Here is a 24,008-nt window from a genome sequence, read left to right on the forward strand (position 1 = left end):
ACCTGTAAACTACAAAAGCGTCCATTCGGCGGTGACGTCCGGTCGCAGATATATGACGCAACGGCGGAGGGATCCCAGCTTTGACACAGCAGCCATGGGCAGAGGGACGCCGAGGCAGTGAACGGCGGAACGGAGGTCTCGTTAGGACGGAGGACACTGAACCGTGGCGACGCTTTGCTGTGAAACATTCCCGAAAGCCAATGTTAACTTTCGGATAGTCCACCCTGCTAGGCTGACTAGCGTGTGAGGAGGAGGAGGAAGCAGCTTTCAGTTTACTTGCTGGTGTTCTGCGGGGAGAAATTAGCAAAAATGTCGTCTCCAAGTCCGGGGAAAAGGCGAATGGATACCGACGTGGTGAAACTGTATCCTTTCAGAACATAAACAACAGTCTCTCAGCTGAATTCCTCTCCAGCTTTTCGCCCCTGGCGCGGTTGGAAATGTGGTATAACCGAACGTCTCGCTCATTTTCTTTGCTAACGGCGCATAATGGGAGCTTTCATTGTCACTGTCTGCTGTTTTTTGATGTAAACAACATTTCACTAGCAAAGCAAAGTGTTAGCCTGTTCTCGTTGATGTGGACAGCTGTGTTAGCTAGCGTCACCAAATCCATCCCGCGGCCTTTGAGCATTTTCACACCGTTGCATTTTTAACAACATTCGCCTTAAAATGTTCAGCTTGTTGCCTGTAGTCGAGTGTGACTGCAACAGCCGGAGCAGGCGCTATTCTCTCCCTTTTTCCAGCGGTTGTCTTTCATCTTGTTGCACCAACAACAACAGACATGGCAGCGGTGCTCTATGTAAATGACATTGTAGCATTTAGACTTTATTCCTTCACACTGTTGTTGTCACGGGAGTTTAAAGTCACAGAGGCTCTTCACGCGTTATCACAGGGCTTGTTTACATAACGTATAGCTAACGTCAACACGAGAACGCTGCTGCTGCCTTTGTTCTACACATGTTCAAACGTTGACGTTCTAACAGCATATACAGGTGTGTGTGTGTCGCGTCTCGGCTCGTCGGTGTTGTAACGCCAACCGAGGGCTTCTTATTCTGAGCCGTGTTGTTTGAGACGTTACATTGTAACGCAGCTGGCTAGTCTGCTGCTTCATTTCAACATCAAAATGGCCACCTGACCTGAGTCTCTCTGTACTGTACTTCAGTGTCTGTACGCGTACACGCTCACGGTCGCCTCGCTGTGTTTGGGAGAGATTGTCATGTATTGTTCACATGTAGTGAAAAAGGCAACATGGACGTGCCAGTAGCTGTTGAAGCGTCGCAGCAGGTGTCGTGAAAATACGGGCCCCTTTCACTGTGGAATGCTAAACTTTGAGCCCCCACCTAGTTCTCTTTACCATCACTGTTTACTTTGACACTGGTGACGTCTACGCTCCGGGTCACTCTGGACGGATGAGGGAGGCTGTGAAAATGAACCATAGCGACATATTTCCAGTGCTCCTAATGTTCTAGAAGGACTATATGACTTAAGTTGTCTTGTTTTTGTGTCAGCACAGTGGAAAGCAGCTTACTGATTGGATAGCTTGTTACTAGCTGGAAACCACAAGAGGGAGGGACTTGGAGCAGCTGATGGGATGGCAGCAAGGCCCCAGTAGTCAAATATGGGACAAGAACTGGGCTGGACTGAGCAAAGCCTCAACAAGGGGAAGCTGACTCAACCGCTTATGGGTTGAAAAGTTTGAAACTCCCGATCATTCAAACATTTTCATGTATTTTTAGGAAGTACTGCAGTGGCTGATGAAACCCTGATTCTGCATCTGGTAATACTTCCTATGATTGCATTAGAGGTGGGATATCGCTCACATGTGCCTCAGCCAGTTACTTTGAAGATTCAACTGTCTTCCAACGTTGCCGATGGCGTTTTGTGCTATGCCTTATTGCTGGCAACGCTGCTTGTTTGAGCAAGCCCCCCCCCCCCCCCCCCCCCCCCCCATCTCAACTTCACAGCCATGATAGACAGGCAGGACAGGAGTTATCAAGCCACCCCCCTCTGTTCTTCTGTCTGTCTCATCATACAGGCACACTTGCAGTACTTGGGGTAGTTTGCTGGTAGTTGCTTGCTGTACTTTGCCTCTGTTCTTCCTTGACAGACGAGAGCAGGTTTGCTTTGTGCCACCTGCTCAGTTCCATGACATTAATTGTGTCTTCAAAGTTACCGTGGGTATGCAAGGATGGCCTGTTGAGATTTGACTTACAGCTTCACGTTGACTATGGCTGCTTGTTAGGTGGTAAGGAGAGCTCCAGTTTGCCGCCTGGTCAGGGCAGCAGTTTCTTCTCCAGGTCCCAAGAGCGAAAGCAGCTGTAACAACCTCCTCTCTGTGCTGCTGCTTGCCGCGTCTCCCCCTGAATGTAACCAAAGCCCCGAAACTCACACCGGCTTAGGACTGACACCGAGAGGCCCCGCACATTAATTTGCCACGGCTATTGGAGAACCGAGAATCTAGATCAGGGCCATTAGGGAATGCACGAAAATTAATGTCAGGTTGACCTCGTCGTGTAGCATTCAAGCTAAGCTGAGGGATGGCAGTCGGGCCTTAACGCCAAAAGTCTACAGTCCCTCTATTTGCATGCCAATGGTTTGGACTTTATTTAACCATATTATGAAATGGTCATGGGCGAGTGTCGGGTTACATAGACTGTGCTGTGTTTTTGTGCATTACGCTTATTCTCAATATGTCGGCCTCCTTTGCAACCCTATAGTCATCTCGTTTGTTGTCAATGTCTCGCCAGGCTATAGTTCTAAGTTCTTAAATTAGCCTTAAACTTAAAAATTATTCCACAGAATCTTGAGTGGTTTCAGCCCACTGGCCCGCTCGAGTCAGATTCTTGGACGTGTTTCTTTATATTTGGAACATGATGTGCTTGAACATGTCGGTGCAGCCTGAGCTTTACATTCAGGTTGCTGTGCAGGGTCGAGTGCACATAGTGTTTAAGGAATTGTGCACGCATTTGCATGTATTCATGGCAGGTCTACTCACTTTGCAGATCCCTTTGAGCAGTAAGCTCCTGGGATTTGAGTGCAGGTATATGAAAAAAAGTCTATTGTTAATGCTAACACAGGGTTTTGTGATATCTGACACAAGGCCTATGGATTCTTACAGAGACAGAAGAGAAAATGGGTAGGATTATCTAAGTTTTACATAGATAACCTGAAGTATTGAAGACATTTATGTATGTCAGTGCCTTGTCTTCTTTATATTGTGTTTTAGATGGAGACAAAGTGATGCCCCTTTAGCTTAGCAATGTTTTTCTGATAGCTAATGTGTATCATTGAGCTCGTCTCGACTGTCCCCTTCAAAGACCATCAAATAACAGAGAAAGGCCCATTACATCACAAAACATGTGGAGAAAAAAAAGGAAATTCTTCTTCTTCTTATGCACAACCTTTCAGTAGCTGCCGGGAGGCCCAAAGTGATTGGCTAGCACTTGTGTGAAGCATGTCCACCAAGGAATTATATGTGAAAGGAGAGTAGCTGCTGGGAGGGGCGCCGCACGCTTCATTGGGCCTACATCCATCATGATACCTGGCATCCACGCCAAAGGCATCATCTTTGTTTGAGGAGTAAATGTTCCGTGTCACGTGTTTGCTCTTCTTCTCTTTCACCACACAAGGTGAGTTTGCAGTTGTGATTTTTTTTCTCATGGAATCCGTCCTTTCTAATGGTTACTGTTGTGTCAGCCTGATTTTTATTCAGCCGTCCAGCATCGGGGGGTGTGGGGGGCTTTTAGGGGCAGTGTCCACCTCCTCGTCTACACCCCCCCCCCCCCCAAGCTTTATCTGCTCTCCGCTTGGCGTTTGGGTCCCATTGTGCCCCTGTAGCATGACATCCGGACAGCATCAGCATCGGAGCCTTTTGTGTTTCCCGTTTACAGGAGCCCCTTGACCTCCACCTCCCGCTGCTGTGTCAGACTCTGTCACATGCGGCTAATGGGCACAGAGCACTATTACAGTGGGGGACTGAACCAACTAGATGCTGCTGACTGGAGGGAATTAGCCAGCAGTTTGATGAATGATGGACGTGTGATGATGTGTGAGTGGGGAAAGCTCTGGTCGGGTTATGCAGCCGCCGCTAACAACGTGCTTTGTCATTGTGGCACAATAGCGATGACCTCACACAAGTAGAGAAAGAGGAAATTCTTGTTGGAGGAGAACCTGCTAGTCATGGTGCCATTTTGCCTATTGCATGTGTGTGTATAAAGGCTTCACACTGGACTGGACTCAACCTGTGTGTGGACTTGTGTCTCTTTCAACTTTGCCTCGCGTGGCGGTTTTGACCATAACCTTGAACAAAAAGCCCATGTATCACTTTCGTAGTTCAGGAAAGTTCATATTTAATCTGTGGTAGGAAGCCCTAACACTGACTTAGATGATGATGATGATGAAGGGAATTTCAACAATAACCTAAGGTGGTATCTACTACCTACTACTGAATGCGTTCAGATTAGCTTATTGTGTTGAAGTAAATGATTGATTGTTGTCCTGAGGAGAAATTGATTTAGTCCCCCACAGTGATGTCAGATGTCTCCAGTCAGACCGGTTGCTACCAATGAATTAAATTAACTTTAACGCTCTGATTCCTTAAGACGCTCTGTGTCCTGATATTGACTTGCAACCTTTTGTAGAGACTCGGTCGTCCATACGTCTGATAGCCTAAAAGCTTCAGAACTCGATTAACTCCTCCACCATCCTATGTGGTTCCCTTCCTGTACAGTGTGTGCCATACAGGTGCCTAAAGATGCGGCGTGAATTAATATGCAGCCCTTTGAATGGAAGGTGAGGCTAGCCGGAGCCCTGCACCTTGATTGACAGTCATGTTTCGGGGTTACAACAGCGAGGCGTCTGTGACAGTAGGAGATTTGAGGCCCTGGCGCTTAATCCCACAGTGCAAACAGCGAAGCTTCCTCCATGCATGGCTGAGTCCTCTGAGAAAAACAGATGGACTGAAGTTCCTCTCTTTGTTTTGCATGATTTTTTTTCTCGGTGGCACTGAGGAGCTCAGTGTGCCTCTGTCACTCACATGCACTGCCGTTTTATGTGGAAAATCGGAGGATTGCCAGTGGGCCAGCTTAGCTCCATGTTTGGTCACACATCCATGCAGCAGAGGGGCTGACGGCTAAATGGGAATCTTACTGAAGTTACGTGAAATGTATTTTATTTTCTAACTGGGTTAATACATCATTGTGACCTGTGTGTGGAGTGTGTGTGTGGAGCTGTAGAGGCTTTATCGTGTGTTACCTCCACGCCCAGTGCACGGCTGCTGATCTGCTCCTGTCTGTCTCGCCTGTGTCAAGCTGATAAAAGTAGCCACGTGTCCGTCTCACATCAGACCCCGATCCATGCTTTACTTATTCCAAGCCGACCGTAACAGCAGTTTTCTAAACAGAATTGTTTTATTTTCCCCCTGCAACACACAGAAAAGATTGGAGATTTGCTCATTAGACAGTTGCTCCAGATTCAGCCCATTGTTTCTCCCACCCTGGTTCAGTGGGTGATCATTAATGATCATATATTGCGTGTGTACTCTCACACATGTGTGCAGACACACTCGCACACACAAAGCCTGGCTCCTTTTGCTGTAAATAGACTGTTGATTTAGTGAAGGGTTGAGAGGAGGAGCAGCTGAAGGATTCATTTTGATTGCAGTGGGTGGGCTCTCATCTCTCACCACAGAAGACAAAGAACTCACCCTGTGCAGTACTGTACTGCTCCAGCTCCCATCCACCGAGGTAGCCATTAGCTAGCAGGGTGTACGGATGCCTGTGTCTAGTGGAAGCCAAATTTGCAGTGCTGTTATTATTATATTTGGGGTTATTTGTCGAACATTGAATTGTGTATTTTTGTTTTGCAGCAACAAGAAGCTGTAGAAAGTGGGTTAATTGCTGGTGAATGTTGTGAAATCACCATTGTTCATTTGCATTTTCCATGCTGTTACTAGAGTGTTTGATCAGACGGATGAAGTGTGTTTGCCTCAGGAGTACATCTGTGTTTAGTCATCTGTAGACTTCTCGTCACCCAGGCATCATGTTTCTTTTACTGTTGCATTGCAAATCAGCTGACATCACTATAGTACACACCATGTAACTCTTATCTATTAAAAAGGTTATCTTTAATTTCTGAACTGAAGTTATTTACTTGCCACCCAGTGAGTGCAGTACGTAACAGCTAAAAGACATTTACATTTTGGTTTTCAGTGGTGTAGACTTCAGGGGCCATATGTCCATTGATATGTAAAACTGGCTGCCAGGTTTCTTTTTCACGGGCCGCGCTCACTGGCACAGAGTGCGCCATCAGTATTCAAACACTTGTGTCAGGAGGAGCTGGATGCGCAGAGAACGGTTTGAGCCCAGCTTTCCTCCATAACACACCACTCGAGACGTTGAAAGGACAGTCGTCCACTTGGATTGATTTTTAAACATCGTCGTTCTCACTCTGCGCTGTAAAGAGGCGCGCTGCTGCTTTGTTTTTCTGAAATGCGTGCAGACGCCTGGGCTGTCCAAAGTGCAGCCTGTTATTGTTAAAGCATTCATTCTGTTGTGTGTTTTGCTTTTCTCGCTTCAATGGATGTGGTTAAAGCAGCAGATAAGGAGATGAGATCAGAACAGGAAACTAATGTACTCAACTCCAGACAGTAGTAGATCTCTAAACATAGCAATCATTTTAATTCCACCACTGGTATAAAACATTATACCCATTAAAGAGGCCCGCAGAGTGGACGTGGTTATCAGCAGCAGCTCGGCTATTGGCTGATAGACAGAGGTTATAATGAGATGAAGGACCATGTGAACCACTTTTCTCTTTGATACAATCCCTACTTGTGTTTTCCTGTGGAGGAGTTTGCAGGTGAAGTTGGCTCGTAGGCGGTGTTTTTCATACGGAGAGTCTTGGTAAACAAGAGTTGTGTAAAGTCCCTGTTAGTTTGGCCTTTGACGGATTAAGCCACTCATCGCGGCTAATTCATTTGTTTTGCCCCTGCAGAGAACGATCAAACGCGCCTCATCTGTTACAGTACACTGTTTTTGTTCTGTTATGAGTTCACAAGGGCTAGAGGTCGGAGGGGGGTGGGGGAGAGAGAGAGAAAGAGAGAGGAGCTGGCACACGTTCCTCTTGTGATATGTGGACAGGAAAAAGAAGAAGTGGGAACAGCTGTGAAGGACTGTGGACTCGTTACTGTCCTACCAGTCCACCTGCATTCACTTATCAGATCAGGCCTGGCTACTTACGGGTCGCTAGGAAACCCCATCATCTCGCAGGAGCGCTGGGAACTCTGCAGAGGACCCAGACAGAGCAGCGGTGGCTGTTCCACAGCCTCCTGTCCTAATCAGATTTGGGCGCATGAATAACTTGCACTATGCATCGCATTAAGCTTGTGAATGAGAACAGTGAAGGTGACCACCAGCCCTAAATCAGTTGAGCAAATATGCATCTAAGCTCCTTATTACTGCTGCCACCCCCTCTTGTACCCGCAGCTGCCGCCCATATGGAAACACCAAAATGATACTTTGAATTCTGTTGAGTACAGTTGATAATTTGTTACGTCTCAGTAATCCCCAAGTAGAAGTACAGAAGTTGTACAAAAGTGACTCGTGTAGTTTTCATTTAACTGCCAACCTCTATTCCCTTAGAGCAGTTGATGTTATATGCTCTATTGCTCATTAGCTATATTGAATACTTATATTTGAAATGTGTTTGGAAATGATAGCTTTGCATTAATATCGATAAACACTTTGAGATGATGAGGCGAGTTTGATTTGTCACACAGTCATGCTGCCATTTATAGAAACTTGCACAAGGTGACTGATAGAGAAAGTATTTGCATGAGTTGAGCCAATGTTAAATGTGACTTTGTTGGCTGGTTCCTTCTCTTTTTAATTCCCCTTAAGCTAAATGTTTGTCGACATGAAAACCAACATGCGCCTGCAACAGTCGGTGAATTGGAGGCTCCTAACTGTGGCAGCGGCCCAGTCCTGCTCCACGTAGTGCCACCGCTGCTTAATGAGGAATAAAAAGTCAGCAGTCAGATGAAGGTCACTCACAATAAGAGAGTGCAAATGAATGAGTGATTGAGAGAAAGAGAACATTGGGGCGGGTCAGTGTGGTGGGCTGCTGAAACTACAGGGGGGGACGGGGTTTGTTTGGCGTTGAGCTGATTAAATCGCCCTCACAGCAGTGCGCATGCCTGTCTTACTGTCCGCCTGCTGAGGCAGAATGATTGCCACACCTAGCCCTTGCTGACTCTGTTCTTACAGTGCTGAGTTTAGGGAAGGTCATACAGTTATCTGTTTGATGCACACAGACACACACCTGTACAGATAAAGGGATTTCTCTCTGCCGACAAGCAGTCAGAGTCAAACATAGACTTTGACCAATACTGTGCAGTGTGAATGTCCAAAATGCCTTTTTCCTTCCTCGTGCTTGTGTAAGGCCCCATATTGCAGACTGGGCATGGAGTCTATCATGGGATCAAAAAGAGAGCAGTGTTGTTTGTGGCATTATGTTGTGCTTTACCCCCCTGTATAATGGATTTGCTGTCTTAGATGTAAGCCTACACCCGTTTCATCTTGTAGGCAAAGCATACGAGCGTGTGTGTTTTCTTTCGTAGAGTGTGTTGGTGTGTTTCAGTGGAGGAAACGTACCCAACGCGTACAGCCCGAGGACAGCTGTTATATTTCCTGCCTTTCATCTGCGAGGCCCTTTGATTGTACACTGCGGCGACAATACGTGTGCGAAAGAGAAAGCGTGAGAGTGGGAGAGATTGCTGCCCGAGTTCCTCATCTCGACACAAAGCCACGCTGGGTCAGTCGGTGTTTTACAGCATGTATATTGTCTGTAGCAGTTTATAAATTGAAACCCAACATATTTACATCACCCAGACTCGGCATACTTTAAATTTGCCTCTCTGGCGTGTTTCAATCCAAAGTATCACAAGTGCCTTGTAAGCTACTTACCATCAGCGTGAAGTTGGACTCATGCAGGTATGCAGCAAGATACTTGACCTTTTTTGCCGACCTTTAAGCTGCAGTTTATGCACAATAACTAAACTCGGAATGAAAAGATTTTTATTTATCCTTCTGAAGAACATCAAGTTTATGAGCTTGGCATGCAGCCTTAATTGGAGACGAGTGAGATTGTGGCTCAGTTATTAAGTTACTATAACGTTGTAAACGGAGCTAGAAACAAGCCGCTACCACCAAAGGAACACAATTACGCTACTGGTTTTGTTGTGGGCAAACATTCACAGTTACTGTCTCCCCTGATATGTTCATGCTATGTTTGTTGTCTCCTCTCCTGTCTTGCCGCTCCGCTCTGTGATCTGTATGGGTATCTAGTGGTTTTGATTCGTTCAGCCTACAGTACATTACCCTGTTTGTGAGTTTTGGTGTTTGATTCGGTCTTTTTCCCCTCGCTCCCTGCCCTTAAAAGAGACAAGAACCAGAGGGAAGAGCACGACATTAGCCATCGCTTTACTTTCACCAGAGTCTCCAAAGAGGGAAATGTTGATGCATAGTTTGACAGAGTGGTGTTTATGATTCCACATCATGTTTGTTTTCCCAACTTAGAAAGTGGTTGGTCAGACAGGGGTATTTTGATCCTGGGTCAGGCAGGGATAGAGCGCCCCGAAATGAGCAAAAGCAAAACAAGACATGTCTTCACCACAACCATAAATGTCCTTTATAGCAGATTTTTGCACTGAAACCTTGAGATTTGTTTTATGAATTTAAAAAAAAATTGACCTTAGTCCTTTGGATAAAGTTCTTGAGGTTCAGAGCTAAATTGGCAGCGGAGTCAGAGTTGCAGCATCAGGAGAGTCCAAACTGTGTTAGAACAAGAAGATTTGACTCCATGCCATCACAAAACCTTGGATTTAAACGTCATATAGATGTTGATGTTGTCCTCATTGTGCAAGGTTTGTCATGTCCCCTCAGTGTCAACAAATACAATGTTTAGTGATTTATCTCTCCCTCTTTCTTTTACACTTTCCAGCTTACAGGCCTGTTTGTGTGCGACACTCTTGGTCCATCAAGCTTTTTGGTTTTAACGGACCTGCCAAACCTCCGTACCTTGAGCTGCTGACAGCAACTTGCAGGCCTGGCTGCTTGAGTTTGAACTAGTGTGTGCTTGCATCTATGTGTGTTGTAGTCGCTGCTTGACATTGAAACAATGCAAGGTAGCTGAGATAACATTCATTTAAATGTGAATCACCAGCGGGTGTTTGTGAGTTGGGTGTGGCTGGTCTGTGAGTGTTTGTCACAGCGTGTTGCGAATTTACACATTCTTTCAGTCTTGCAGACATATTGACACTCATGCATGCACGACTCTGTGTGTGTGTGTGTGTGTGTGTGTGTGTGTGTGTGTGTGTGTGTGTGTGTGTGTGTGTGTGTGTGTGTGTGTGTGTGTGTGTGTGTGTGTGTGTGTGTGTGTGTGTGTGTGTGTGTGTGTGTGTGTGTGTGTGTGTGTGTGAGAGTGAGTGACACCCCCTTTTTCTATAGGCTTGTAATTTCACTGATCCTTGAAACTGAACTAACAGGACTAGTTCTGTATTTCCCTTAAATCTTTCTGCATACATGACAGTTGAATGTATTAAGGGTAAGTGTAAACAGACAGGTTTGGCTCAGTAAGACCAGAAGTGCCCAGGTCAGTAGGGCCAGTGAGATCAGTGTTGATTCAACCCCTTTATAGCCGATATCCTGTCTCTACTGTCCTCAATGATATATAACACACACACACACAGCACAGTCATACCCTCCCCCTCCTGAGGATAGCCCCGCTCTTATGTGACCCTACACACACACACACACACACACACACACGCACACGCACACGCGCACACACACACACACACACACACACACACACACACACACACACACACACACACACACACACACACACACCAGTGATCTCTCCTTTGGTGAGGTGCGCATCCTTACGTGACGCGCAGGCCTGGATGAGCTCCAGCATGTGAACATAATGCATGTGGTGAGGACACGGGAGGCGTTTAAGGCATTGGGATCTTGTTTTGCTGGCTAGCTTGAGCGTTAGAGTCTCCTGGTGCTTCTTCATTCCCCATTTAGAATCAAAGAACCCTGGAATGGCCTCTTGAAACACATCAGTCAGTTAACTCAAGTTCTCTTTTTTCTTCTTCTCTGTCTGACAATGACACATTTCCTCGCTGAAGCCAGGGATTCAGTCTGCCCTTCGCAGATTCAGCCAGAGCTTAAAATAACCTGCAGTTTGATTTAACCCTTTGGAGGTCAGCGTGACTGCTAATGGGATACGCACTCAATCAGGATTGACAAGCCAGCTGCTACTGTGCGGCATGGAAAACAGATTTTCCCTCCTGTCTCTTGTTCTATCTGACGCAAATGTGTCAAATCTATTGTTTCTGTTTTCCCTGTTTGTCTTCTTTGTTTTAATTCCCCCCCGCCCTCTTTTGTCGGCTCACATACAATGGAAATAATCTTTTGATCTTAACATATTACACTGGAATCTAGACTGATCACAGCATATCCACATATTTCTGTGGATATGCTGTGATATGGTCTTTTATTATCGTAACTAGAGTAGCTTTCCTTTTAAATGGAGGGGAACAGAAGAAAACCAAGTGATGAGTGCTCCTGTCTCTGGGGTAAATGTCTGTTATGGAAGATGATGTCGTGAAATGGGGAATTCCTCCAAATCCTCCGCCTGCTCATATGAGGAAAATCACATTAAACTGGACGAACACAAGTTATACACAACTGGGCCAAGTAGAGCTTTTTATTTTCCAGTCCCCCAGATTCTTGCATTCCCATTAGAAGGTGTCGGGAATCTGTGTCATGAGTGAGTCGAGTGTTATTATTACTCACTCGCACCACAGATGCCAGGCCGAGCCTCTGTGCATTTGAATGGCAACGCGCAATAAATCAAACGTCGCCGAGCGCTCTCATAGGCCTGCAATTTATCACACATACACTGGATCACCGGCCTGCAAATGAAGTAGTCAACAACTGTTAATGTCTGACATTCACATAATTGCTATTTGATGGATCTGACCGTATGAGCAGCAGCTTGGTAGCCTGAACATATTTCTGTAATGCAGAGTGTCTGTGTTCAGTCTTGTTACTGGTCGGCCTGCTGGTGGTGCTGCAATTACCGCTTTTACATTTTCTCCCACAACTTTTGAAACACGGAAGTCAGATTCCAAATTTTCCCCAGCATTCCTTGGGGTCTGGTCCATTTATACAGGCCACACCCACTTGGGTCTTACTAGAATTTCAACCATTGTAAAATTTTGAATCTCCTGCTATAATTTTGGGGTCAATGCTCACAGAAGTCTATACGTAGAATGTCTGGACAAAGATTTCGTCTTTGTCTCTTGGTGTTCCCAAACGTTTTGATCAAATTGCCTGATAACGTTGGGTGGGCATGGCTGATGTGTGTTTGGTGTGTAACACAAGGCTTCACCCCCTTTACCTTATGTCTTTTTGCAGAGTCATCGCTATGTAGAAACGTGCAGAGAGAAAACGTCTGCGTGGAGATTTATGTCTTTCCTGTGTTCCCTCCTACATTTTTCATTTTTCATTGTGTCACCAGCGAGCGGAAATGCCAAATTGGCATGCGAGCTGTCCACTGGCAACAAAAGGCGAAGTCTCTAGAATTAATGCACAAGGACAGAAAGCACCATTTTCCCCACATTGATTTGTTTTCATCAACAGAAGCCATCATTTCTCTTTAGCATTAATGAAAGTAGGAGGAAGCAGAGCGGAGAGGTCAGATTCTGCTCACGTCTTTGTCCTCATTGTAAGAAGGTGCGTGCATGTGTGCGTGCGTGCGTGCGTGCGCGCGCGCTTGTAACAGTGGCAGACGAGTTAACGTCTTAGACATGACAAGTTGGTGCTGCAATCTATTAGGCATGATATCACTGGGTGGTGTCTGCTAATGTGTGTGTGCGCGCGCTGTAACGTGATCGTCCTTAACAGCCTCACAGCATCGAGAGCAAGCATGAAGTCACCATCCTCAGCGGACTCAATGAATTTGTAGTGAAGTTTTTCGGACCACAAGGAAGTAAGTGTTCATATTTTTCTCCCAACTAAGGCTGTCACGATTAATTGTTTAATTATCGGCTCATCAGTTATGGAAATCTGATGACACAAATCAATTCCTTACAGCGCCAGAACACAGCTGGGTGGAAAAGTTGTCACACTTCTCCTTATGTCTCTTACTCTAACAAACAGGCTCTGATGGACGTATACATACAGAAATATCAACCACTCAATTAATGTGAATATTCACTAGATTAATAGATTTAGAATATGAATCCCCATGAGCTCATTCACATGTTATCCGTCCTCCACTTCAGAGTCTCCTTTTATTTTTCCAATAACTAAAGAAATGTCCTCTTCACTGTGTAATGTAACTGAGTGTCAGATGTTTACCAGTCAAGACTCCCAGCAGAGGAGTTGAAGTGGCAGTGAGCTCTGGCCTGAGGGCAGCCGGCGGCGGGAGTCACACTCATTCCACTGTTTGGGGGCGTAAAGAAGAGACGTGACGGGCACAAAATGGATTGAAACAGGCCCGCGGGCACATAGTGTGAAAGTGGAGAGGAAGAGGAGATTGGCCTCCTCGACAGGAGACGCTTTTCTTATTCTGTTCGCAACATCTATCGCACCAAGACTGCTATACTTCCACATTAATGAAGAGTGGAAAGTGGATGTGGGACCCCCTCGCCCTCCCAATTAAGATGCCAAGACCATTGTGTGTGTGTGTCCGTGTCTTTGTTTCAATCATAATCCTCATGGCTGTTCTGTCTTTGTCTCTGTGTCTCCCCCGCATGCAGCGCCGTACGAGGGAGGCGTGTGGAAGGTGCGAGTAGATCTTCCCGACAAATACCCTTTCAAATCTCCATCAATAGGTACACACACACACACACATACACACTCGGCCTTCACATTCTGGATATGCGTGATGTTACTTTGAGGTTCTGCTCCATCTCATCTCCTTTCCTTTCACAGGATTCATGAACAAGATTTTTCATCCCAACATCGACGAAGCGTAAGTCACACGCAGGCATACCTGTTACTGGTGTGTGTGTGTGTGTGTGTGTGTGTGTGTGTGTGTGTGTGTGTGTGTGTGTGTGTGTGTGTGTGTGTGTGTGTGTGTGTGTGTGTGTGTGTGTGTGTGTGTGTGTGTGTGTGTGTGTGTGTGTGTGTGTGTGTGTGTGTGTGTGTGTGTCTGCGCCTGTGTCTGCGCCTGTGTCTGCGCCTGTGTCTGCGCCTGTGTCTGCGCCTGTGTCTGCGCCTGTGTCTGCGCCTGTGTCACCACAGCCCCTGAACAAACCACCAGTCTGTTAAGATCATGATGTGTGTTTGTGTTATTGATGCTGGGATTCAGCTGTGTGTGACTTGTTAAACCATCATTTGTTGCGGCCTTATTGGATTTTATGGTCATAGATACTGAGAAGTGTTTCTGCTATGCAACCGTCACCTGTCTGTTCCTCCCTTTGGCCTCATCCCACTGACTCTTGTTTCCCTGGTTTCCCAGGTCAGGGACAGTGTGCTTAGATGTCATCAACCAGACATGGACAGCCCTTTATGGTGAGTGGCTCAACTGTGTGTGCGTGTCTGTGTGTGTTTCCGTATTAAGTTTCCTCGCTGGGGTTTGTGCAATTATGCGTGAAGAACTTGACACATGGCCACTGCCAACCAAAGAGGTGCCCTTCGCCCCCCTTCGCCCAGCAAGTGTGGCGAGCTTTAGGCCACCGCCGCACTAGTGTCCCTAATCTACTTACTAGGGGTGGGGAGGGGGGAGAGAGAAGTGAACACTAACGAGGTAATACCCTGAGCCAGCAAGGTCAGAAAACACTCTGCCCTGCACCACAATGATTTACTGTCTGTCAGCTGAGAGAGAGAGAGGAGAGAGAGAGAGAGAGAGAGAGAGAGAGAGAGAGAGAGAGAGAGAGAGAGAGAGAGAGAGAGAGAGAGAGAGAGAGAGAGAGAGAGAGAGAGAGAGAGAGAGAGAGAGAGAGAGAGAGAGAGAGAGAGAGAGAGAGAGAGAGAGAGAGAGAGAGAGAGAGAGAGAGAGAGAGAGAGAGAGAGAGAGAGAGAGAGAGAGAGAGAGAGAGAGAGAGAGACGTGTCCTCAAACACTTTGGATTGCAGGAAGTGTCCTCACCGTCACTCCTCGTTCTCTGCTGCTTTCCATGTCTCTATGTCCTTCCCCTTGTATATTTCCTATTCATTTCTCGTAAACCCACCCCCCACCCCTCCTGCATTACTGAAATGGCTGCTGAGCTATATAAATATATAAATGTCTTTACGGTAATATGCCTAACAGATGCTTCAGGGTCCCTCTCCATTTATTTTCACGGCACTGCTGATATGACTGAGGAGGATTCTGATTTGCGTGTATAGATACATGAAGGGATAGATTTGTTTCTAGCTGATAAGGTGTCTCCTCTTCATCAACAACTGACCCCTTTTGTATGTCGTTTGTATAGAATGAGGCAGATTTCGTTGTTTAGCATCTGAGTGGACAGAATAGGCCAATCAGCCAAGCATTGTCTGTGCAGAGCGTGAGAACAAACACAAGTGATGAAATCATCTGAAGCACTATAATACAATGGGCGACAGGGATGTATTTGTTTACCACCCTACCTCCCCTTCTACTAGAACGGGTCCCAATAGCGACACCTAGGAGATTAGAGCGGTACTGCATGTTTTCCAGCAAGGCCTCAGTCCAGGGGAGAAAGTGAGGCCTGCTAGCAGAAACGGAGCTAGTGAGAGGGGATTAGAGCGCTGGACTGAGGATTACACATTTGCAGTCTGGGACCTTCCTCCCTGACTGACATCTGTGGAAGTTGATTACAGCGCTCGGCAAACAGCGGATATTGATAGAGGTGGCACGGCTTTAGATAAGAAATATAATTGAGAGATGACTTGGAAGAAATGTTCAGTATTTTTCCGCAGCCAGGCAGTAATTGCAAAAGAAATATCTTTGATTCCCTTTTTTTTTTTTTTCTTCTCCTTCCTCCCCAGATTTGACCAACATCTTTGAGTCGTTCTTGCCGCAGCTGCTGGCTTACCCAAACCCCATCGACCCCTTGAACGGAGACGCAGCAGCCATGTACCTCCACCGGCCAGAAGAGTACAAACAGAAAATCAAAGGTCGGGGCTTGCTCGCGTTCTGCCTCTGCTGTTACCAATTTGCAAGAAAATCACATACCTTTGTTGCAATTTCTTACAGTTTCCCTTCTTTCCACAGAGTACATCCAGAAATATGCAACAGAGGAGGCCCTGAAGGAGCAAGAAGAGGGGGCTGGCGACTCTTCATCCGAAAGCTCCATGTCCGATTTCTCAGAAGACGAGGCCCAGGACATGGAGTTGTAGTGATAGGAGGGCTCCCCCCCCCACCACCACCACCCCGCCTCCTCCTTTAACCCCCCTACCCTCCCCTCCCCCCACAGAGACTATATTTGATTTCCTAACCATGAGAAAGCAGACTTATAATATTCATATTTAAACAAGTTGATTTTTTTATTATTATTACTACTAAACAAGGATTTTTATGGATATCTAGCCTTTGGTGTGTATGACAGACATCCCCCTCCCCCCATTCTGTAGCTGCCCCACCCCCACCCACGCAGACATCGCAATTGCTTTCACACTCTTTCGCCTCTGTGATTTAAGGTGTGTGTGTGTGTGTGTGTGCGTGTGTGTGTTCATGTAGTCGTAGTCCAGGTAACTCATGAACATGTCAAGTTTTTGGTTTTACCTCAGTTTTTTTGGGGGGGTGGGATTTTCAAAGTATAAATGCTCATTTTCACCTTAACCCCCCCATATTTGTTTTTACATTGGACTTCACTTTGTCTCTTTCTCTCCAGCGCTAATCGCTTTTTATCGCTGGTTGCATATAAGCCGTATTGTTGAGTCAGGTGTGAGGCATCTCACCTGATAGAAACTCCAAAACAGACCAGAGGCTGCCGTTTGTGACTGCCTGGCTTTATCAGGATATCAGATGTTGTTTTTTTTGTCCTTTATTGGTGAAATGGTCAGACCTGAGGTCCGAGTCGTCCTCAAAAGCCCTCCTGTGGTTTGATTCCCATAAATATCAAACCCTCAGTGGTGCTCTCACGTCGTCACGGAGCGGCTGTGGGTGAAGATGGGCAAAGTGGAGCTAGTTGGGGGCCCTTTGACCTCACCAAACAGAAGAGAACCTGTTTCACACATCACAGGTTCATTTTTGATTCAGATCAGCATGTTTTTTTTTCTGTGTACATCATCTACCTTGTAAAGTGAAAGAAGACACACACACACACACCTCTTTGTAGCCTCATAAAAACTCATTGGTAAGCTGAAACACTCGATCGTCGCCAGTTTGAGGCTTAATCGCAGTCGTCTGGACAGACTACCTAGATCATGCATTGAACTTCACAGACTGCAGACAGCCCCCCAAAAAAGCCATGATGAAGGTGCAATGAAAACTGAAGAAGCACATAGTTTTTCCTCCTCCCACCCCCCTTTCTTTCTTGACCCCCCCCCCCCCCCCCGAAGAAGCGAGAGTCGAATCAAGCTTTTATTGGAGCAAAATGTCAAGAGTATTTGACTTCTGTGGCTCAGGTTTGAAATACACACAAGTTTTGGTCATACCTTGCATCTCGATTTATAACAGTTTTCACCCAGAAGGTATTGATTGAAAGGATGGAAATCGTGCTAATATTTGTGTTTTTAACGTCAGGGTAGTTTAGTTTTTTGCCGGGTGGTGACATCGACTAAACGACACATGATATTATGACTGTATTACAGGTTAGACGTTAGGTAGTTTGGTATAAAGCATCATCATTCATCTTCTGGAGTTTTTTTTTTTTTAAGATTTTAGTCTTGTGTGTGATACATGTGAGATACTCGACAGACATACATGCCTGCTTGTCCTCTTGTTGCAGATTCAGTTGTGTACAGATGAGTGAGTGTGTGTGTGTGTGTGTGAGGTCAACTAGGGTAGTGAGCTTTTTAAGCGTGTACAGAAATCAACCCCCCCCCCACCCCTCTTCTCTTTACAGCAGATTGGGTTTTCACAAGAAACGAAGTTCTGTGTTGCTATTCTTCTTTAGTTTAGTTTTGTTATTCCCCCCCAAAAAAATTTTAATGGAAGATTTCGACAAACTGCTTAAAGCTCTGGGATAATCATCACCATTTCTCTCATCCAGCCTCCGGGGGGAAGATGTGGACGCTCCACTCGGGGTTTAGCCTCCCCAGCAGGACGGAGTGTTTTTAAGACATCTACAGAGTGGCCCACCTGTGGGGTATTAGACGTGTTTGTAAGCTGTGGGTTTTTGCTTAATTGTCACACCGAGGAAGACTACTTTTAACTTCATTATTTTCTGTTTTGTTTTAATTCAGATTGGAACTCTTGTTTTCCTTTTTACATTTGTGCAGTATTGTACACGAGTGCTGAAAGTATACCCCCCTCCAGGTGAAAAATGTAATAAAACAGCACATTTGCTTCTGATGCAGTGGTGCAACAGGGATCTAACGATACTTTGTCTTCTTCCAAAAACAGGACTTTTGTGTGTTTTGAGGTTAAATCATAGGTTTGGTTTGCAGCATTGGGCAATAAACGGATGATACACCGAGCTGTGACCTGGTCGCTATGGTGAACACATTGGGCCAACCGGTCTTTTCCCCTCATTCTCATTTTTACATCCGGAACTTACTGACAAAAGACCAAATGTTTGTCTCTAACTTGACTCGAGGACTGCAGAAATGCCCACAGACCAGTGAATGAAATGCTTTAATTCTATTGTTTTTATTGTAGGAAGAAAAACACCTTTATTTGTGCTTTTATATCATTTCCATTTACTTTCTCCCCCTGCTCCTCCTCTGTTCCAAGACCACAGGATTTAAAGTAATGATGTCTTAACCACCCACAGATTAACAGTGACTCAACTCCAAACTACATGTCTGGGGCTGATAGTTCCCTTTACTGGCTGCAAACCTTTAGAAAAGATACAGCACCGAGTTAGCTTATACACACCCACACACCCACCAACGAGAGGTTGCAGGCCATCAGCCGAGTGACTTGCCCTGGTCCATTATCAGTCCATAAAGAGGGACGCCCAGAGCCCATTCTGCGTTTTTATCAGCACAGCCGCAGAAAGCCAGCACCCTGATCCCTTAGTGTCACCTCCCCTCCCCTCCCCTCATGTGTGTTGGCTGTATCTCCTCGTGCACTTGCATGCTTCTCGTGTGGAGTTGAGGCTGGCTTTGTGCACACCTCCTGATTCTGTCTCAGTAGTGCTCGTGCGGATTCGTCCCCCCCGCCACTCAGGTGGGTTTGGCAGGCGCACACAGCATGGACACGGCAGTTTAGAGAAAAAAAAAAGAAAATACGTATTTGGTACTGTGTGTGATACTCGAGGGTTAAAGTCTGCAGGTTTCTTTTTTTGTTCAAAGTCCGTCCTTGGTCTTATATTTATCGCCCCCTTCTCTTGTTTGTTTCTTTGCATTGTGAAGTGGGCATGCTTGTCAAGAAGACAAATGCTCTCTTATTAATAGGCTTATAACCTCATAAATAGTTGTGTATAAAATAAACTGTTATAACTTCTTTTTTAATAAAATATTCAATGTGTATAAAAATGCTTGATGGTTCTCTTTCTAGGTGACCGTGTTTGCAGATTCTCATCTTGTACGTCAAACTCTCCACAAGTGATGAAGGATTCCATCTTCTTCACTCATTGAAATCTTTCCTGATAAGTAAACTGGGTGGGACACTTCTCCTGGGAAATCACATGATGTTTACACAGATATAAGTCAAAACACTCTTTCCATACCTATGTTAACTCCATGATGTCCTCTCAATTACCAAAGATTTAAGACAAAACAATGTAATACATAAACAGTTTAAAGTGATATTCCACACCCTGCTTTTCTGCATTTTGAATATATTTGTTGCTGGGTTACTAGGTCTGTAAACGTCTAAATCACCCCTCCCCCAATTTAAAATGCAAAATTAATGAACAAATGTTAACAAATCTGAGGGACCTACAGATGTAAACTACCTGAAATCCAAGGCACCGAAGTGTGTCAATAAGAGAGATATGATGTAAGATTTGAGATATGATAAGGTTGTTGTAGTAGCAGCAACAGTTCCACTAGGTGTCACTGTAGCCTTACTTTCCTCTCCAGCTCTATGTCTCAAAGTCAGCTTGTACAATATGGGTCCCTGTCTGTCTGTCTGGCACGATCCCTGTGAGTGCTGTGAAACTCGAGACTGAGGTTCGTACCCGAGGCCTTCACGTCTGAAATGGTGGTGATGAATCGCTGCAGCCATCCAAAAGGCACAACGCCTCTACCCCCTCCATAATACCTGCTGGGTAAAGATACATTTGTAAATTTTTTTCATTTTCTAGTAAGATATTCTACAACAAACGTTCAACTTGCAGTTTACCCAGTGCATCAGAGTGTTAGTTAGGTTTGTTCAGGTGACATCTGCAGCGGTTATGAGTTACTGAATGGGTTTATAATCTGGAGGGGAGTTGGTATTGGTCAGATTAACGTTGCCTCCATAGGCGATGATAGATGCAATTTCACCGGTAAACCATGTGAGGGCGCCACTTCATACTCTATCCTCTATTTCGACGCCCTCTGCATGATCAGAGCCTGGAAATAAAAGCAGTGACATAAGGCTGTTTAATCTCTTCTCCTCTGAAAAATGTATTTAGTCACGCAACAATCTGCTCACTCTTCACTCTGAGACGTCAGATGATGGTTTGTTTGTTTTCCCTGTAATGGATGAATAATCGCAGCGTTTATGTTTGTTGATCCTGTATTAGGATGAGCTGAGCAGAATTGAGGCTCGGATTGTCTGGTCCATGTCATGTCTCCATCCTCTCTGTTTGTACTGTGTGTTCTGTCCTGTGCACACGCCTCCCTCAGTGTCTCTCACTGTACAGCCATGTCGGGACACAAGCTGCAGCGTGTCCAGATCAGAGCCCCAGAGGGTCTTCAGCCTGGCCAGGAATGTCAGTCAGGTGATCGAGAGACGCCTATGCGCCAAAAGTGGGCCTACAAAACCAGCAAGAGGATTCTGCAGAACATAGTCGCAGCCCACCGTACTGCGTCGGTGCTGCCGCAAGGCCTCAACTCTGCTTCCTACCGGCTTCTTCATCAGAGGAAGAGGAGGAGGCTATCTGTCTCTTCACAGCCCTGACCTCCAGGAGAACAGAAACCTGAGCTCCTCAATGAAATATTTAGAGCTTCTGCTTTATCCGCAGTGCGTTGGTCAAAAGAAACTGCAGGCCTCCATGACGTAATGCCAAAGCCGCTCAGCAGCTATCTGATTGGTCAGCGCCGAGCAGGGTGGTCAGGTGACCTGTGCCGCTGTGGCCTTTTAAGGCATTATGATGCCCCGAGGCTCCACATTAGGCTCGGGGGCTGTCTGCTGCGAGTTATGATCAATCACTGTTGTCTGCAGTATGTTCCATAGCAAAGCTTTTAGCAGGAGTGCGTTCTCTAATGAAGGCTCCACTGCATCCCGTGCACGCTGATATAAAGAGTGGATATCACTGCTAATATTTTCCATCATACACTCTTTTATGATGTGAGGCCTGTGTGGATCTGCAGTGCGGTGTTTCATAAATGCATAGAAAGGCACAATCTTGACTATTCCATTGGTTGTATTATGTAATCAAAGATGCATGATAAAGTCACTTGTTACACTTTTAATTATTGCTACGTTTAAAGTAAATGTGTTTTCATGCAGTTTCAGACCTGAAATGAACAACTGGATTAACAAACTGATCCAGTTGCACTCTGTCATGCACATATATCCAGGTGCTTCTCTGTCCCAGTGTCCCATCATCTGCTGCCGGTCACAGACGAGCCATCCCAGCTGATGCACCAGCCGGCCGTGGGTGTGTTTGGTTACTCAGACTGGTGCTGGATGGCAGGCGGCCGGCCTTCTCCGGTTACAAGCTCCGTTTCACTGGCGCGGCTGGGGGGTATGGAGGGCGGAGAGCTGCAACACAATGATCTCTGGGCCTTTACTAATAGATGACCCCCTGATTAACAGCACCCCCTCCTCCTCCTCTTCCTCCCTCCATTCTCCAGCATCTACATCAGGAGGAGACAGTAAGTGCTGATATAGAATATTATATTTTGACATATAGATGTTTATATTTAAATTCATTTTCACATAGGCAACATAATTACTAATATGTTGATGTACTTTTGTCCCTGTTGATATACAGAAATACAATTTCATCATCAATATGATAATAATCTGTCCAATCCCAAGTTTCCATTTGAGACTGACAGTGTAAATAATAACACATAGGCCTGTGGATTCAATAAAAACACATCAGGGCCATTTTAATACATCAAATCGCTTTTAAAAATGTAACATCATATACCAAAATGAAAACCAGGCAGCTGTCATTAATATCTTAAGCCTTCTAAAGTCTTTTCAATCCTGTTTTATTTTATTTTATTTGGTTTAGCTGTGTAGAAAGTAACACAAGCTATATTTCATATTCTACAATTTTATTTTATTTTTATTTTCAAAGAAAGAAAACAGCCCCGTTCTAATTCATTGATAGAATTTATATATATACTGCATATATATTTCTAATGCCTTTATTTTATTCCCCAATATTGAGACTTTCAGGTCGAACTGAGAACTTGTGCATCTCCATCTTTCCGCAGCTCTGATCCAATAAATCCTCCTTATTGTTTCCATATTTCGTTTTTCCTTTTGTGCAACCCACTCCTGCCGCATTATCATTTCACCCAGCGTGTCCTGTACCGCCTGGCCTGGATAGACGGGGGCGCCACGGACACACGCACGGCGTCCATCTGATCCGGACCCGACAGCTCAGACCCCAAATTAATGTTTTAAATATTAATACGGGCCTTCACACACACAAACACACAATGATCACTGGAGGATCCACTTTCAGCTCCTCCAGGTGGAACCCACGCCGAGGCTCGGACACACGCCGGTTCTCCACGCTGGTCACCGCGGATTGATTTCACCGCCACCATTCACTGTGAAAAGAGTGTAACCGAACCCAGCGCCATCACCTCTAAATATTACACGAGTCTGGTCCGCAGTTATCTGCCTAATTATCAACAGCAGGTGAGTGGAAAGTGGGTAGGAGTCGCCCTCATATATTAGGCATCCGAAAGCGAAGCATAGGGACACACAAGGGGGCTCCGCCTGAAGCCGGAGGACCAGGAGCCACTCTGAGGCCCCGAGGATCCATTTGGATCTGCTGCTGCTGCTGTTGCTGTGTGGACGAGCCAGGCGCCATCTCAGGCCCACTGCAGGTTGTATATGGCTTTACTATTGGGTTAAGTGACAGAAATATGAACCAAAATAACTAAATATAAGCATTTGGTGTGAAGAGTAACACTTCCTCCATGATTTCAAGCTGTGTAACTGAATATCCAACAGGCCTATTCATTCTATTTTCTCCTGCTGGTCTGAGGAAATATTACACAATCTTCATGGAGTGACTAGCACAGGCTTTAAATGGAGTATTGGAGTTGTTGATAATCATTAGCCATCTGGACGTGGTCATTTGATCCTGCAGCATCTCCACCCGAGGAAATGCAGCATCAACAGCATCAGCAGACTCAAACTAATCCCGGGGATGGGGGCTGGGAAGATGTTTAATATCTGAACATGCAGCGCCTGGCCATATTGTGCAGTCCATTAATGACAGAGCCGTTTACTGGAGGGTTGATGCTTTATTTCATAGTGGTTGTAATCATCCAGCGTGCTTTATTGGATGTAGAATGAACGAGAGACTAGAAATGATAAAGAGATACATGGGGATCATCATCCTCCTCCTCTCTCTCTCTCTACCAGGCAAACTATAAATGTATACATATAGGCCACACAGGCTTCTGGGCCTCCTTTTGCTTCTGAAGGCCTTTTATTACAAATTGTGTCAGGCTTTCTTAAAAACTGCAAAAAAATTAAAAAGAGGAAGAAATAGCACCGGATTAGGCAACAGTT

The 24,008-nt window shown here is 45.6% G+C and overlaps 1 protein-coding gene across 1 annotated transcript; it reads left to right on the top strand.

Moving 5' to 3' along the window:
- Positions 1-59: 59 nt before the first annotated feature.
- ube2h (ubiquitin-conjugating enzyme E2H (UBC8 homolog, yeast)) lies at positions 60-19,389 on the top strand. Its single transcript, XM_076158934.1, has 7 exons — positions 60-362; positions 12,983-13,059; positions 13,832-13,906; positions 14,007-14,046; positions 14,536-14,588; positions 16,028-16,156; positions 16,254-19,389. Exons 1-7 carry the CDS (start codon positions 310-312, stop codon positions 16,376-16,378), a joined length of 552 nt encoding a protein of 183 aa, XP_076015049.1. The 5' UTR covers positions 60-309; the 3' UTR covers positions 16,379-19,389.
- Positions 19,390-24,008: the final 4,619 nt, after the last annotated feature.

This window comes from Genypterus blacodes, unplaced genomic scaffold (assembly GCF_046128005.1).
Source record: "Genypterus blacodes isolate CSIRO-AG114 ecotype Tasmania unplaced genomic scaffold, CSIRO-AGI_Gbla_v1 ptg000090l_1, whole genome shotgun sequence".
Lineage (NCBI taxonomy): Eukaryota > Metazoa > Chordata > Actinopteri > Ophidiiformes > Ophidiidae > Genypterus > Genypterus blacodes.